This window comes from Xenopus tropicalis, chromosome 2, assembly GCF_000004195.4.
Source record: "Xenopus tropicalis strain Nigerian chromosome 2, UCB_Xtro_10.0, whole genome shotgun sequence".
NCBI classification, from domain to species: Eukaryota; Metazoa; Chordata; class Amphibia; order Anura; family Pipidae; genus Xenopus; species Xenopus tropicalis.
The window spans coordinates 174,374,435-174,387,700 of record NC_030678.2 but is presented as its reverse complement, the minus strand read 5'-3'; the positions used below and the strand labels follow the sequence as shown (position 1 = coordinate 174,387,700).

At 45.0% G+C, this 13,266-nt stretch overlaps 1 protein-coding gene and 2 long non-coding RNA genes across 11 annotated transcripts in view; 2 read left to right on the top strand and 1 right to left on the bottom strand.

Annotated features, from left to right (window-relative positions):
• Window positions 1-13,266, bottom strand: part of LOC116408640 — a 54,107-nt gene that overhangs the window by 4,769 nt on the left and 36,072 nt on the right. The gene's annotated exons all lie outside the window — the stretch shown is intronic.
• The window catches only part of LOC100491248 (proteasomal ATPase-associated factor 1), a 99,675-nt gene that overhangs the window by 51,926 nt on the left and 34,483 nt on the right, over window positions 1-13,266 (top strand). For 6 of the 8 annotated variants that reach the window (XR_004221076.1, XR_004221075.1, XM_031896302.1 and 3 more), the window contains exons 2-4: window positions 2,225-2,265; window positions 2,574-2,677; window positions 3,590-3,679. Coding sequence is in view for 6 of the 8 variants with exons in the window: in XM_031896302.1 (XP_031752162.1) it covers window positions 2,225-2,265; window positions 2,574-2,677; window positions 3,590-3,679 (235 nt within the window). In the remaining 2 variants the exon portion in view is untranslated. Of the gene's footprint in view, window positions 1-12; window positions 152-2,224; window positions 2,266-2,573; window positions 2,678-3,589; window positions 3,680-13,266 lie in introns of all 8 variants that reach the window. The other 2 variants (XM_031896300.1, XM_031896303.1) reach the window with 2 other exon arrangements.
• On the top strand, window positions 9,943-12,750 carry LOC116408657. The gene is made up of 2 exons (XR_004221124.1): window positions 9,943-9,983; window positions 11,508-12,750. It is a non-coding gene; the product is annotated as an uncharacterized LOC116408657 (long non-coding RNA).

Here is a 13,266-nt window from a genome sequence, read left to right as displayed (position 1 = left end):
ATTAACCCTTAGTGCAGCGCTCCCCAGAATGAGGATGCACCCCCCTAAGGCAGCCAGATACTATGGATAAAGGCCAAGCACAACTATCAGTGAGGATGCTGTGAGGGAGAGAATGCTTCTGTATAATGCTTCTTACTTCTGTATTATACAGGTATGGGACCCGTTATCCAGAATGCTCGGGACCTGGATTTTCCGGATAAGGGATCTTTCTGTAATTCGTATCTCCTACCTTAAGTCTGCTAATAAAATTATTTAAACAGTAATTAAACCCAGTAGGTTTGTTTTGGCTCCAATAAGGGGTAATTATATCTTAGTTGGGATCAAGTACAGGTACTGTTTTATTATTACAGAGAAAAGGGAATCATTTAACCATGAAATAAACCCAATAGGGCTGTTCTGCCCCCAATAAGGGGTAATTATATCTTAGTTGGGATCAAGTACAGGTACTGTTTTATTATTACAGAGAAAAGGGAATCATTTAACCATTAAATAAACCCAATAGGGCTGTTCTGCCCCAATAAGGGGTAATTATATCTTAGTTGGGATCAAGTACAGGGACTGTTTTATTATTACAGAGAAAAATGGAACCATTTTTAAAAATGTGAATTATTTGATTAAAATGAAGTCTATGGGAGATGGCCTTTCCATAATCTGGAACTTTCTGGATAATGGGTTTCCGGATAAGTGCACCGATACCTGTACTTCTTATATTTCTGTATCTGCAGCAGAGTGAGGGTTAACAGGCTGGAACCCTTCCCTGGAGTCCATATCTGGGAGGCAACAGCCTCTATGTCCAGGCCCTGTAATCTTCCTTTATAAGTAAGAGGTATTTAACCCTTGGAGCCTATCACTAAACTGACCAAAAAAGGTATTAACCCTTTAAGTAGTAAGAAAAGGCTAAATCACCGGGGTGTGCCAAACACAGACCCTGGGCAATGGTTGGCACACCTGTCTTCCTTCAAAAGTAGGGCTGCCTCCTCACCCCTTTAATACCGGCCCCATCCTGGCATGGCTAATTAGCAATTCATTTAGAAGCAGGCTGCATGGCTGCACATACATCTCTTTAGTCTGCAGCATGCCTTTGAATTCCTTGCTACTAGCCATGCAGAATGTGGATTTAATATGTGACCAGTTGTAAAGGGGTACCATTCTAGTGAGCGCTGCGCTGCCATCTTGTTTCTTGCCCCTGGGACTGTGCATATGAGCAGTAAAGCAATGTTCTGGGGTTTAGGGGCAGATTTATAAAAATGTGAGTTTGGAGCTTAATACATAAAAACTCACCCAAGTTCTATTCGTCCCTATGGGATTTTTATTAGAAGCGTATTAATGAAATGGTGAGTTCTATCTTTCACCCATTGATAAATACGCCTTTAAAAATTCAACAGGAATGAATAGAATGTGGGTGAGTTTTTATGTTTTAAGCTCCAAACTCACATTTTCATAGACTTTTTGGGTGCAAGAGCCCCTTTGAGTTCAGAGCCCCCGTTGCTGATAACAAGGTTACACATATACCAAATTATTTAGTTATCAGCTGTAGCACCAAGGATATTTACAACAGCACGTAAGTGTTTATATTCTCAGCTTTCATATTCCCTGCACTGCTGGTTGTGACTCCTGAAACAGAACAAATGCAGCTTTTTAACTGACTTCTTACACATTGTTTCAAGAGTCAGAGCATGCAATGTAAGTACCAGTAGTGCAACACCTCAGGGGGCCTTCACTTACTGCTCTGCAGTTGCGCCCCACATAGTTGCACTCAGTGCTGCTCCGTCCATTCTGCCTCGTGCTCAGAATAGAGTCCGGCTGTGCCCAGAGTTGTACTGGGGTGCTGGGCCCCAAGTGCTCCACATACTGGTCTCCCCCCCCCCACACACAGTTCCAGACTACCAGATGGGGGGAGCACAGGCGTATGGGTGGCGAGGAGTGAGCTGTCGGGGGCCCACACACTCCCAGTCCAAGGGCCCACTGAGTTTTTTCCCGGTCTCCCGCCAGCCCCGTCCCACCTATTGACACAGGGGAACCCAAAGTTGCTGCCACCCCCAAACCAGTCAGTAGCCCCAGGGGTCACTGCAGCACAGTTGCACTAAAAGCATAGGGCACACACATCAGCTGCACGGTGGCGCCGGAAATGACACCAAATGGGCTTAGAATATGTTCAGTCGTTTATCAGTTGTGTGTGTGTAGCCTTGTGGCCCGTCGCTTACACTCTTTTTTTACTTTTCAGGGAGGCTGAGGGGGAAGTCTGGGTATCGTGCAAGATTCCTGGTAGGTTTGGTTCTTTTAGCCGCTCATTGTGCCCGGTACAATGGGCCTGAAGGGCCAACCCCTTGTCTGTAGATGGTTTTGGGGGGAGGTCGGGGCCAGGGTGGTTTGGGGGGAGGTCGGGGCCAGGGTGGTTTGGGGGGAGGTCGGGGCCAGGGTGGTTTGGGGGGAGGTCGGGGCCAGGGTGGTTTTGGGGGAGGTCGGGGCCAGGGTGGTTTGGGGGGAGGTCGGGGCCAGGGTGGTTTGGGGGGAAGTGGCCAGGGGTTGTAGTTTTCATTTTCCCCATTTCTCCCTGTTTTTCTGCCCTTCAGGAAAGCCCACGATACGCGGCAGCCTGACGTCAAAGGGAATAAGTTCTGATGAGGTTCCGGAAGTGACCGCCTCCGAGGAGTTTGTTGTGCAGGAAGTCACCAAGGTGCGGCCCATGTCTATGTCACAGGGCTCAGTGTGGCACAAGGTGGTTTCACCCAGATTAAAGGGCAAGTTCAGCATAAAACAAAAACACTGCAGGTGAATTTCCTTGCCCAGTGTTTATAAATAACCCCCAGTGAGTTTCAAGTGCCACAAGGGTACGCAGCGCTGTACAATCTTACCAAATACAAAATTACACACAGGGAGGACAAGTGATATAATACATAAATACAATAAATATATATATATAAGTGCCATGTGGTATTAGACACAGTAGGAAGGAGGTCCCTGACTTGCAGAGCTTACAATCTAAGTATTGTCCTTACTCCTTGACCTATTCTGCATCAGGACTGTAGTAACCTGCTAGTGTAGACATTTTGGTTAATGGCATTCCTGCTTTTTTGCCATTGCTTGATGATGATATTCCTGTTCCTGTTTGTGCTTCCTGTTAAGCTGAAAGCAAGCATGGAGCAGGCCAGATCTACCTGCCATGTTCTAGTAAATATACCAACAGTTCCAGTGTGTATCATGCTACTTCACCTGAACTAACACAGCAGAAGCATTAACTCACTGCTAGCCAGCAGTTTATTACAAGGACCACTCCGTGTGTATCACTATGCCAATCAGGGCCTTCCCTGTGGGTCCCCCTATTCTGCCAGTAGCAGAAACTTCCCCTTGGTTTGGCCACAGTGTCGTTGTGCTTGGAATTCTGGGAGGTGCAAAGAGGTCTCTGATCAGTGATTAGTGAATGTGGGGGGACAGCGTGAAAGACTGAGCCTTCACTCGGGGAGACCCACTACATACAGGTTTTGTTTACAGGTCAATTTGCTTTTAAAAATAAATGTCTCCATGCGCAGGTATTGGTGTGATTGTATCATGAGAGACTGAATCACTGTCTCCCCTGTGTGTCTTACAGAATAGAATCCCTGTTTCCTGCCCCGGGGAGAATATTTCCTGCACATTTCTGTCTCCTTATGCAAGTTTCTCCCACATCCATGAAAAAAACGTAAGTTTTACTTTCATTTTGTTTTACCTTTTTATATGTTTAGATGCCTTTTTAATAATTAGATGAATTATATCTTTCTGTACAGGCTATGAGCAAACTTAGGGGGCTGTTCCTGCTGAATTGTGCTTAGTACAAGGGAATACCTATGTGCCATAGTTTTATGGTATCTCTCTGTACAGGCTATGAGCAAACTTAGGGGGCTGTTCCTGCTGAATTGTGCTTAGTACAGGGGAATCCCTATGTGCCATAGTTTTATGGTATCTCTCTGTACAGGCTATGAGCAAACTTAGGGGGCTGTTCCTGCTGAATTGTGCTTAGTACAGGGGAATCCCTATGTGCCATAGTTTTATGGTATCTCTCTGTACAGGCTATGAGCAAACTTAGGGGGCTGTTCCTGCTGAATTGTGCTTAGTACAGGGGAATCCCTATGTGCCATAGTTTTATGGTATCTCTCTGTACAGGCTATGAGCAAACTTAGGGGGCTGTTCCTGCTGAATTGTGCTTAGTACAGGGGAATCCCTATGTGCCATAGTTTTATGGTATCTCTCTGTATCTCTGTCTGTACGACAACGAGAGGCAGTTTGTGTGCTCCTTCTGCGGGAAATGCTTCAGAAGCTACTGCTACATCAGTGCCCCGTATGCAGCAAATGCTTCTCGAATAAATCCGTCCTGATCCGGCATCACAAGAGCCACACGGGGCAGAGACCATTCACCTGTAGCTACTGTGAGAAATGCTTCTCCCACAGAGCCGGCCTGCTGGAGCATCTCAGTCTGCACGCGGGGGATAGACCCTACGTGTGCCCCGAGTGCGGCAAGTGCTTTAAGTACAGAGCGTCCCTCACGAGCCATCGGAGGATTCACCGAGGGAAGAGCATCTGTGTGTGAGGGAACGGCGCTCCGGGTTCCAGACTGACAATTTGGAATCATTTAGTGTTTAGTGCCTTTAAAAGGAAGAATTGCCTGTGATAAGACGATAACATTCCCCAAATGCATCTATCCAATCATAACAGACATAAAGATATTAATATTCATCACTCCTGCGATTCCTTTGGAAAGGGTCAACTGCAAAAATAGCTCTTCAAAAACACAAAGTCAAAAAATACACGGCGGTTTAGGAATTCCAGACTACAGGTCATTTAACCCAGGGGTCCCCAACCTTTTTAGCGCCAGGGACCGGTACCGAGCCAAAAATGTTTTCCACGGACCGGGGGATGGGGGGTCTGCGCACGAATTTCAGGCGTGGGCGTGCACTTTATTTGCACCTTTGGGCATGCGTCACGTTCTCCGCGCCTTATGCATGCATTTTGTCACGCCTTCTTGTGTGCCTTTCTGTGTGCAACGCGGGAACCACTGCGGCCCATTGCCTAACCTATCGGCTATTGCAGGATATGTATTGGGCAGGCAGTTGTGGAACTAATGGAAAGTATTGACGTTGTCATAAAACCGTCAGACAAGGGAGGAGGAATGGTAGTAACAGATACAGCTAAATACAATAAGCATAATAATGTGTTTATTCCATGGGGCAGCCATATTTCCCAGGGTGCCACACTTGGTATATGCCTGTGACCGTGTAAAAAAGAAAAGGAAAACCCCTATCAGGGTTTATTTTCCATGTAGTCTTTGTAAAGTCTTTCAGTACAGCCATAAAACTTCTACTACTGGAGATCATTTTACAATTCAGGAAATACGACTCGGTTACTGTAATGTAGGTACTGGAGTGCCATTTTGGCCTTTACTACGTAGGGAAATCTAATAGGAGTCTGAAATAATAGGAGAACATATTAATAATATATATAAAGTAGGGAATCCCGGATTCAGTTTGGGATTCAGTTTGGGATTCGGGTGATTCCAGGCTTTTTTTAACGGATTCAGTTTCGGCTGAATCCACAGTCCCGGCCGAACCAAATCCTAATTAGCATCCGGAAAGGGTTAAATGGTCAGGGGGGGGAATTTTCACTACGCGTGCGGCAATTTTTAACCCGTTCTGGTCCTAATTAGCACTTGCTAGTCAGGAATTGGTTCGGGATTCGGCAGAATCCGTCAGGGTGGGTTTGGGGGTTCGGCCGAACCCATAAGAGTGGGTTGGGTGCATCCCTAATATAAAGGGTATAAGAAACATTTAGGGGCACATTTACTAATCCACGTACGTCCGAAAAGCATCCGAATGCGTTTTTTTTCGCAATGATCGGTATTTTGCGACTTTTTCTAGCGCTCAATACGAAAAAGTCACGACAATTCGCGAAAGTCGTAATGGCTATGAAAAAGTCGCAAAAAATACGAAAAAGTCGCAAAATGTTCCTTTTCCAATCCGAATTTTTCCCATTCGGATTCGTGGATTAGTAAATCAGCCCCTTAGTGTCTAAACAAAAAGCATCATAAATCTCCAGAGGAGCTGAGATGGTTTGTATTGAATTAGTCAAGCCACATTGGAGACGGGGGTGACACCATAAAACGGGAGAGTTGGTGGATACATTGAAATCTCTTCATCCCCAAGGTATTAACGTCTATAATCTTAGAGCTTTTATAATGTAAGAAAAAAAAGTCCCTCGCTACGATCTCCTTTATATGCCTCTTGTATGTGTTTGTATTGGGGTTTATATAGAATGTAGGTGATAATATCCTGTAGGTGACAGTCTATAAAGATTTCTACTTAGGTCTTAAATTGGTGATAATTAGTGATGGGCGAAATGTTTTACCAGACGCGTTTCCCCCGCGTCAAAAGGATAGTCGCGCGTCAAAAAAGGATAGTCGCGGGCGACAAAAGAAAAGCCGCAGGCGACAAAAAAGGATAGTCGCGGGGGTCGACAAAAAAGGATAGTCGCGCGTCAAAAAAGGATAGTCGCGGGTGACAAAAAAAAGGATATTCGTGGGCGACAAAAGAAAAGTCGCAGGTGACAATTTTTTTAGACGCGCAATATTTTCGCCGTTTCATGAATCTTTTGAGAGAAACGGGACAGATTCGCTCATCACTAGTGATCTTAAAATTAAAAATTTTCTTCCAAACGTTGAAGAAAGACATAAGATGCAGGGCCGCCGCTCCCTATAAGCAGAGTACTCAGTCTGCATAGGGCACCAACTCCCCGGGGGGCACCATCCCAGCTGCTCCAAAAAAAAAAACATTTTTATATATTATAACATACCCCCCAACACTGTCCCGCCGGTTTTTATAGCGCATCCCGCTCTCCCGGATAGTTCAGTCAATCTATGGGGGCAATTGGGGGCACTTACTATGGGGGCACTGTGTGTGGGGCCCCTATAGGTGTTTTTTTATTTTATTTTTACTTCCGTAATATTTGGGGGAGGGGGCACCAAAGTAAATTTCTGCTTAGGGCACCCATTTGGCCAGCAGCGGCCCTGATAAGATGAATTGACTTCACGTTGCCCCACGGATTCCTGGTGCCTCTATGCCCTAAATGCCGTGACATCTGCCCAGCATGACTCCATCTCCCCAAGCTTACTCGCTCTGTTCCGATATATACGGATATTTAGCCATTTGGACGCAGATTAAATCTTAAAAAAAACCAACTTTTTGTTCCTGTGATTTTTAGCGCTAAAAATTGAGAAAATAAATTCATGTTTTGCTGTGACTTTTGCTTCCACTTTCCATTATTGTGCTCTGTACTTTCACTTGAAATCTACTCTCATTAATTGTAGGAATTTGTTGCATATAAATACCCTCCCCCAACACAGGAAGGCGGGGTTGCAAGGATTAGGGCCGCCAACATTTGTGTGTAACAATACCGGCCAGCAATGAAGAGGGCAGGCCAGAGATGTAGAAGGGGCAGGGTCAATCATGTAGGTGGGCGGAGTTGTGATGTAAAGGGGCGGTCCGATGCTGGACGGGTGGCAACCCCAGCTAGGGCAAAAAGTTAAACTTTTTAATTCAACCACAGTTGCCATGATACAAACTCAGAAATTATATTACGAGGCACTGAGTTCTGGATTTGGTTGGGCAGTCAGCCACTCTCCTGGCCGAACCGAACCCTAAAATCGTATGACTTTTTATCATATAAAATGGAATTTTTATCAAAGAATTTGGGGTTCGGCCAATCTGAGAATAGTGAATTCAGTGCATCCCTATATATTACTAAATAGCCGGGGGTGTAACTATACAGGACCCCCACTCTGTAACTGCTGGGGGGCCAATAACCAGTCATTCTACTGCTGTTCACATGGTGAAGCTCAGTGTTCCCAATAGAAACAGCTGATGTAGTTGATATAAATAGTTCCATTAATGAATGTGCTAATGAGCAGTCAGTTCATTGGGGGGCAGTGGAGTTTGCCCTAAGGGCCCTTACATATGGGCAATTAGCCGTGCATTCTCAGTAATTAGTAACTTCCCGTTAAGGTTCTTACACGGAGGCTTTTCTTGAGTCAGGCCTAACAATACAGGGGACGGGGGGGCCCAGACCACAGAATCTGCTTCCTCCATTTTGCATCCCCACTCCGTTCTGGCTCTGAGGTAGGGGAGCGGAATTTATACACAAATTGGGGGGCATGGAGGGGTGGAAGGAAGATGCGTAAGGGCAGGGAGCCCAGTCATTTTGCTACTCCACACTGAGCCCCACTGAAAATTATTTTTGCAGGGGGGCCCAGGACAGAGTAGTTACGCCACTGGGCTTGAGTGCACTTACCTGCATCATAACTGGTTTGATTATATTCTGTCTGCTCATGGGTTTGATTGCACTTGGGATTTTTAATGCCAATACCCACCCCTACCCCTAACCCCTATCCCCTACCCCTATCCCAACCCCTACCCCTATCCCTACCCCCTATCCCTCTATGGACACTGCCTGTCTGAGTGCAGAATTAGAACTTGCGGCTACTGAGGCCTAAAGGCCAAAGCCTGATGCACTAATGGGGCAGCTACACTCCCTATCCTGCATGATTAATAAGGAAGCAGGCTGACCAATCAAATGGAAGATTGGCTACTCACATGACCCAGAGACAAGTGAACAAGAAACCTTGGGCGGCCGACTGACCAACATTCGCAGGGGAGGAAGTGATGGCCATGTCCAGCAGCGGAACCTACCAACGGACCTGAGGGGTGTAAGGGGATCTGTAACCTCTCCCCGCCCACTTACTGACCCAGAGGCCATTGCTCTCCAGGAAACACTGCTTTTGGGCAACCAGGGAGGAAGCTGAGGCTACAGCACCCACAGACCCACTGTTGGGGTTATTAGCCCTTCTGATAAATGCATGCTGCAGGGCTGCGCTGATTGTATTCACATTGAACTTTCTAGAAGTTTCCCTCAATTCTCAAGTGACCTGGTATCCCTGCCTTTTGTACCCTTGTCCACTACCCATCATGCACAGGGACAATCCCTGGGGTTTACTCTGAAAACTGACCAACTGCACAGAAGCATTTCATTATTTCTATTTTTTGTTTTGCAGCTCCGCAGTTTGGAATGTCAGCAGCTGTCTGGTTGCTAGGGTCCAAATTAACTTAGCAACCAGGAAGTCATTGAAATGAGAATCTGGTATACTTTTTTGAATAGAAAAATAGGCTATAAAATGTAACAATAACAATAAAACTGGAGCCTCACAGAGCAATAGGGTTTTGGCTGCCGGGGTCAGTGACCCCCATTTGAAAGCTGTAAAGAGTTTGAAGAAGGCAAATTATTATAAAAACTATATATAAATAATGAAGACCAATTGAAAAGTTGCTAAGAGTTGCCCATTTTACAACACACTAAAAGTTAGACTTACAGTAAAGGGGAACCATCCCTTTAGAACATGGATGCTGGGAGTTGTAGTTGAAAACAGCTCTAAATGTTATAGAATAACAGCAGGGTAAGACTTTAACCATTTGTGTGCCACCCACCATGAATTGTACAGACCCATTGATAAGGCCTGGGCTGTGCTGCATATTTTCTGGCAAAATGAAAGAGGCACAGACGGGGTTAAATTATCTCTGGCTTTGTGGGAATTCACTGAAGGGCTCATATCTTATTAATAAAAGGGATTGTATTGGGTAACAGTAAATACAGCCGTTTAAACTGATGCACAGCCTTAGTGTCCCCTTTAAAACAGAAAAATCTGAAGCTCAGGCCCAGCTGGTTATAGCTAAGGAGAAACACCTGATGTGGGGCTGCGGGTTTTTCACAAACAGATTTACTTTTGAAATGTCACATGGGGCTAACCATATTCTTATTTTCCCAGGGTGCCACAGCCATGTGACCTGTGCTTTGATAAACTTCACTCACACTTTACTGCTGCGCTGCAAGTTGGAGTGATATCTCCCCCCTCACCCCCAGCAGCCGATCAGCAGAACAATGGGAAGGGAGCAAGATAGCAGCTCCCAGTAGGTATCAGAATAGCACTCAATAGTAAGAAATCCAAGTCCGGCTTGGGACTCCTCCAGTTACATAGGAGTAGGAGAAACAATAGGTTAGCTGAAAGCAGTTCTAATGTGTAGCGTTGGCTGAAAGCTCAGACTCAGGCACACTTTACTGCTGCGCTGCAAGTTGGAGTGATATCCCCCCCCCTCACCCCCAGCAGCCGATCAGCAGAACAATGGGAAGGGAGCAAGATAGCAGCTCCCAGTAGGTATCAGAATAGCACTCAATAGTAAGAAATCCAAGTCCGGCTTGGGACTCCTCCAGTTACATAGGAGTAGGAGAAACAATAGGTTAGCTGAAAGCAGTTCTAATGTGTAGCGCTGGCTGAAAGCTCAGACTCAGGCACAAGGCACTGAGATGGCGCCTACACACCAATATTACAGCTACAAATACATTTGTTGGTTCAAGAATAAAAGGTTAAATGGCAGAGGGAATTATTTGCTGTGTAACAGTGTCATTTAGAAATAAAGAGTGCCCCATAAATATCATGACAGAATCCCTTTAACGTTTAGTATGTTGTTAAATGGCCAATTCAAATAAACTTTTTAGTTGGTCTTCATTATTTATTTTTCATAGTTTTTGAATTATTTGCCTTCTTCTGACTCTTTGCAGATTTCAAATGGGGGTCACTGACCCCGGCAGCTAAACCCTATTGCTCTGTGAGGCTCCAGGTAAATTGTTATTGTTACTTTTTATTCCTTATCTTTCTATTCAAGTCTTCTATTTTTATATACCAGATTCTCATTCAAATCACTGCCTGGTTGCTAAGGTAATTTGGACCCTAGCAACCAAATAGCTGCTGAAACTCCAATCTAGAGAGCTTCAAAACAAAAATAGAAATAATTAAAAGAAAAACTACAACTATACAAAAATGAAGACCAATTGCAAATTCTCTTGGAATTTTACTCCCTGCATCATACTAAAAGTTAGCCTTAAGGTGAACCACCCCTTTAACTTTTAGTGTGATGTAGAGAGTTATATTCTGAGACATTTTTGCAATTGGTCTTCATTTTTTAGTATTTGTAGTTTTTTAGTATTTCCTTTCCAGTTCAGCAGCTCTCCACTTTGGAGATTTAGCAGCTATTTGGTTGCTAGGGTCCAAGTTACCTTAGCACCCAGGGAGTGGTTTGAATGAGAGACTGATATATGAATAGGAGAGGGGCTGAATAGAAAGATAAGGAATAAAAAGTAACAATAACAATAAAACTGGAGCCTCACAGAGCAATAGGTTTTAGCTGCCGGGGTCAGTGACCCCCAAAACCGCAAAGAGTTGGAAGAAAAAGGCAAATAATTCAAAAACTATAACAAATAAATAATAAAGACCAGTTGAAAAGTTGCTTAGAATGGGCCATTCTATACCAAACTAAAAGTTAACTTAAAGCTGAACCCCCGTTAAGGGCAAGGACTACTATACACTGAGCCTAATTGTTAATACTGGTGATTATAATGGAATACTGATCCTATGTTACTGCGGGATTGTTCCCCAGGTGGTGCCCCAGACTCCCCTGCTGCCCTGGACCGCTTCACTCTAGCCAGCTGGCCATTCAGATTTTGCACAAAGCTACAGTCCTCTTATAGTCCATTGATATTGCCCTGCAGTGGCTACAAGGACACAACCAGTGGGCAACATCTCCACAGATCAGGACCTCAGGGCCATTACCACTATACTGAACCCGGAAATGGACAAGTCCAAAACCCCAGGGGAGGCGCTGAAACCCTCCAGCGGATTGGGCACCATGGAAAGAACCTCCGAGGCTGCAGAATCCCACAGGCACCCAGGTCTGGATTGTTATGACGTTCCTGACTTGGCAGATGATGATGTCTCCCAGCTTTATGAAGCTTTGGATGAACTTTCATTGGTAGATGGAGCTCAAGTTATTGATTCAGAAACTGCTTTGCCCCATGTCTCCAGTACAGTAAATGCCTCCTGTATGGCTACAGCCTTGGACGATAATGCTAACTGTTAGTAACCAACTGGGCCTTTCCTAAAATATAGACAGAAAAGGGTCCGACTGTTGCTCAGAGCAAAGGCAGAAAAGCAAAGCGCAAAGGAAAACTGAAGCGTTCCCAGTCTCCAACAAGTGAGTCCCATGACTCGGGCCGGGTCGGCGGGCCGGTACCAGTGCGGCACGTATGGCCACAAGTGACCCATAGCTCATTACTGCAGTCTCCAAGCAAGTGGGACATTAGGCTCCTGAAAGCCAAATTAGCACAGCCTGCTGGGAGCTCAGAAATCTATTCGGCAGAAGGTTTCCCAGAGTTGGGGGCAGTTGTTCCTCATGGTACAATGACTTAACTCTGCAGGTCCCCAATCCAAGTAGCTCAGCTCTTCAATTGCCCCTCTCCCCTATCTTCTCATTAAACTTTCAAGCCCACAAATCTTTTTCGTGCTGTCGTCAAAGTGGGCCTCCACTCCTGGGCAGAACATGGAACTTAACAGCCAAAAGTCACAAATGGTGACTTATTCCAAAAGTGATTAATTGTTGCACCATGTCCGATGGAATGGCAGAACATAATGAACCCTCTCTACCTGTTAAGTGCCCTACTGGGGGGTGTCATGGTGGTTGGTGGAGAAGGATCCATTAACTGCTAAGTATCTGCATGGAGGATTTTGTTTTTTGTTCCCAAGGGGGCGCTCCTGATGCAGCTGTCTAACTGGCACTGTATATTGCACTAATTGCTTTCCTTGTTATCAACCTCTATACAAACAATTAAATTGTTTGCTCTAAAGACATTTGATTGGTTATTACTGTAATCATGTCAAGGCTACCGTCCATAATTATGGTGCCCCATATTAGCAGGGCCCTGGTTGGTGGGTTCTTCCAACCACTAAACTGGGACACCAATAAGAAAAGATAAAACCCCATGCATGCATGATCATGCCCCTGATCTGCCCTTGCCACTCCCCAATTACAGGACAGGTATGGGATCCCTTATCCAGAAACCCGTCATCCAGAAAGCTCCGAATTACGGAAAGCCTGTCTCCCATAGACTCCATTTTAATCAAATAATTCAGAATTTTAAAATTGATTTCCTTTTTCTCTGTAATAATAAAACAGTACCTGTACTTGATCCCAACTAAGATATAATTACCCCTTATTGGGGCAGAACAGCCCTATTGGGTTTATTTCATGGTTAAATGATTCCCTTTTCTCTGTAATAATAAAACAGTACCTGTACTTGATCCCAACTAAGATATAATTACCCCTTATTGGGGGCAGAACAGCCCTATTGGGTTTATTTCAT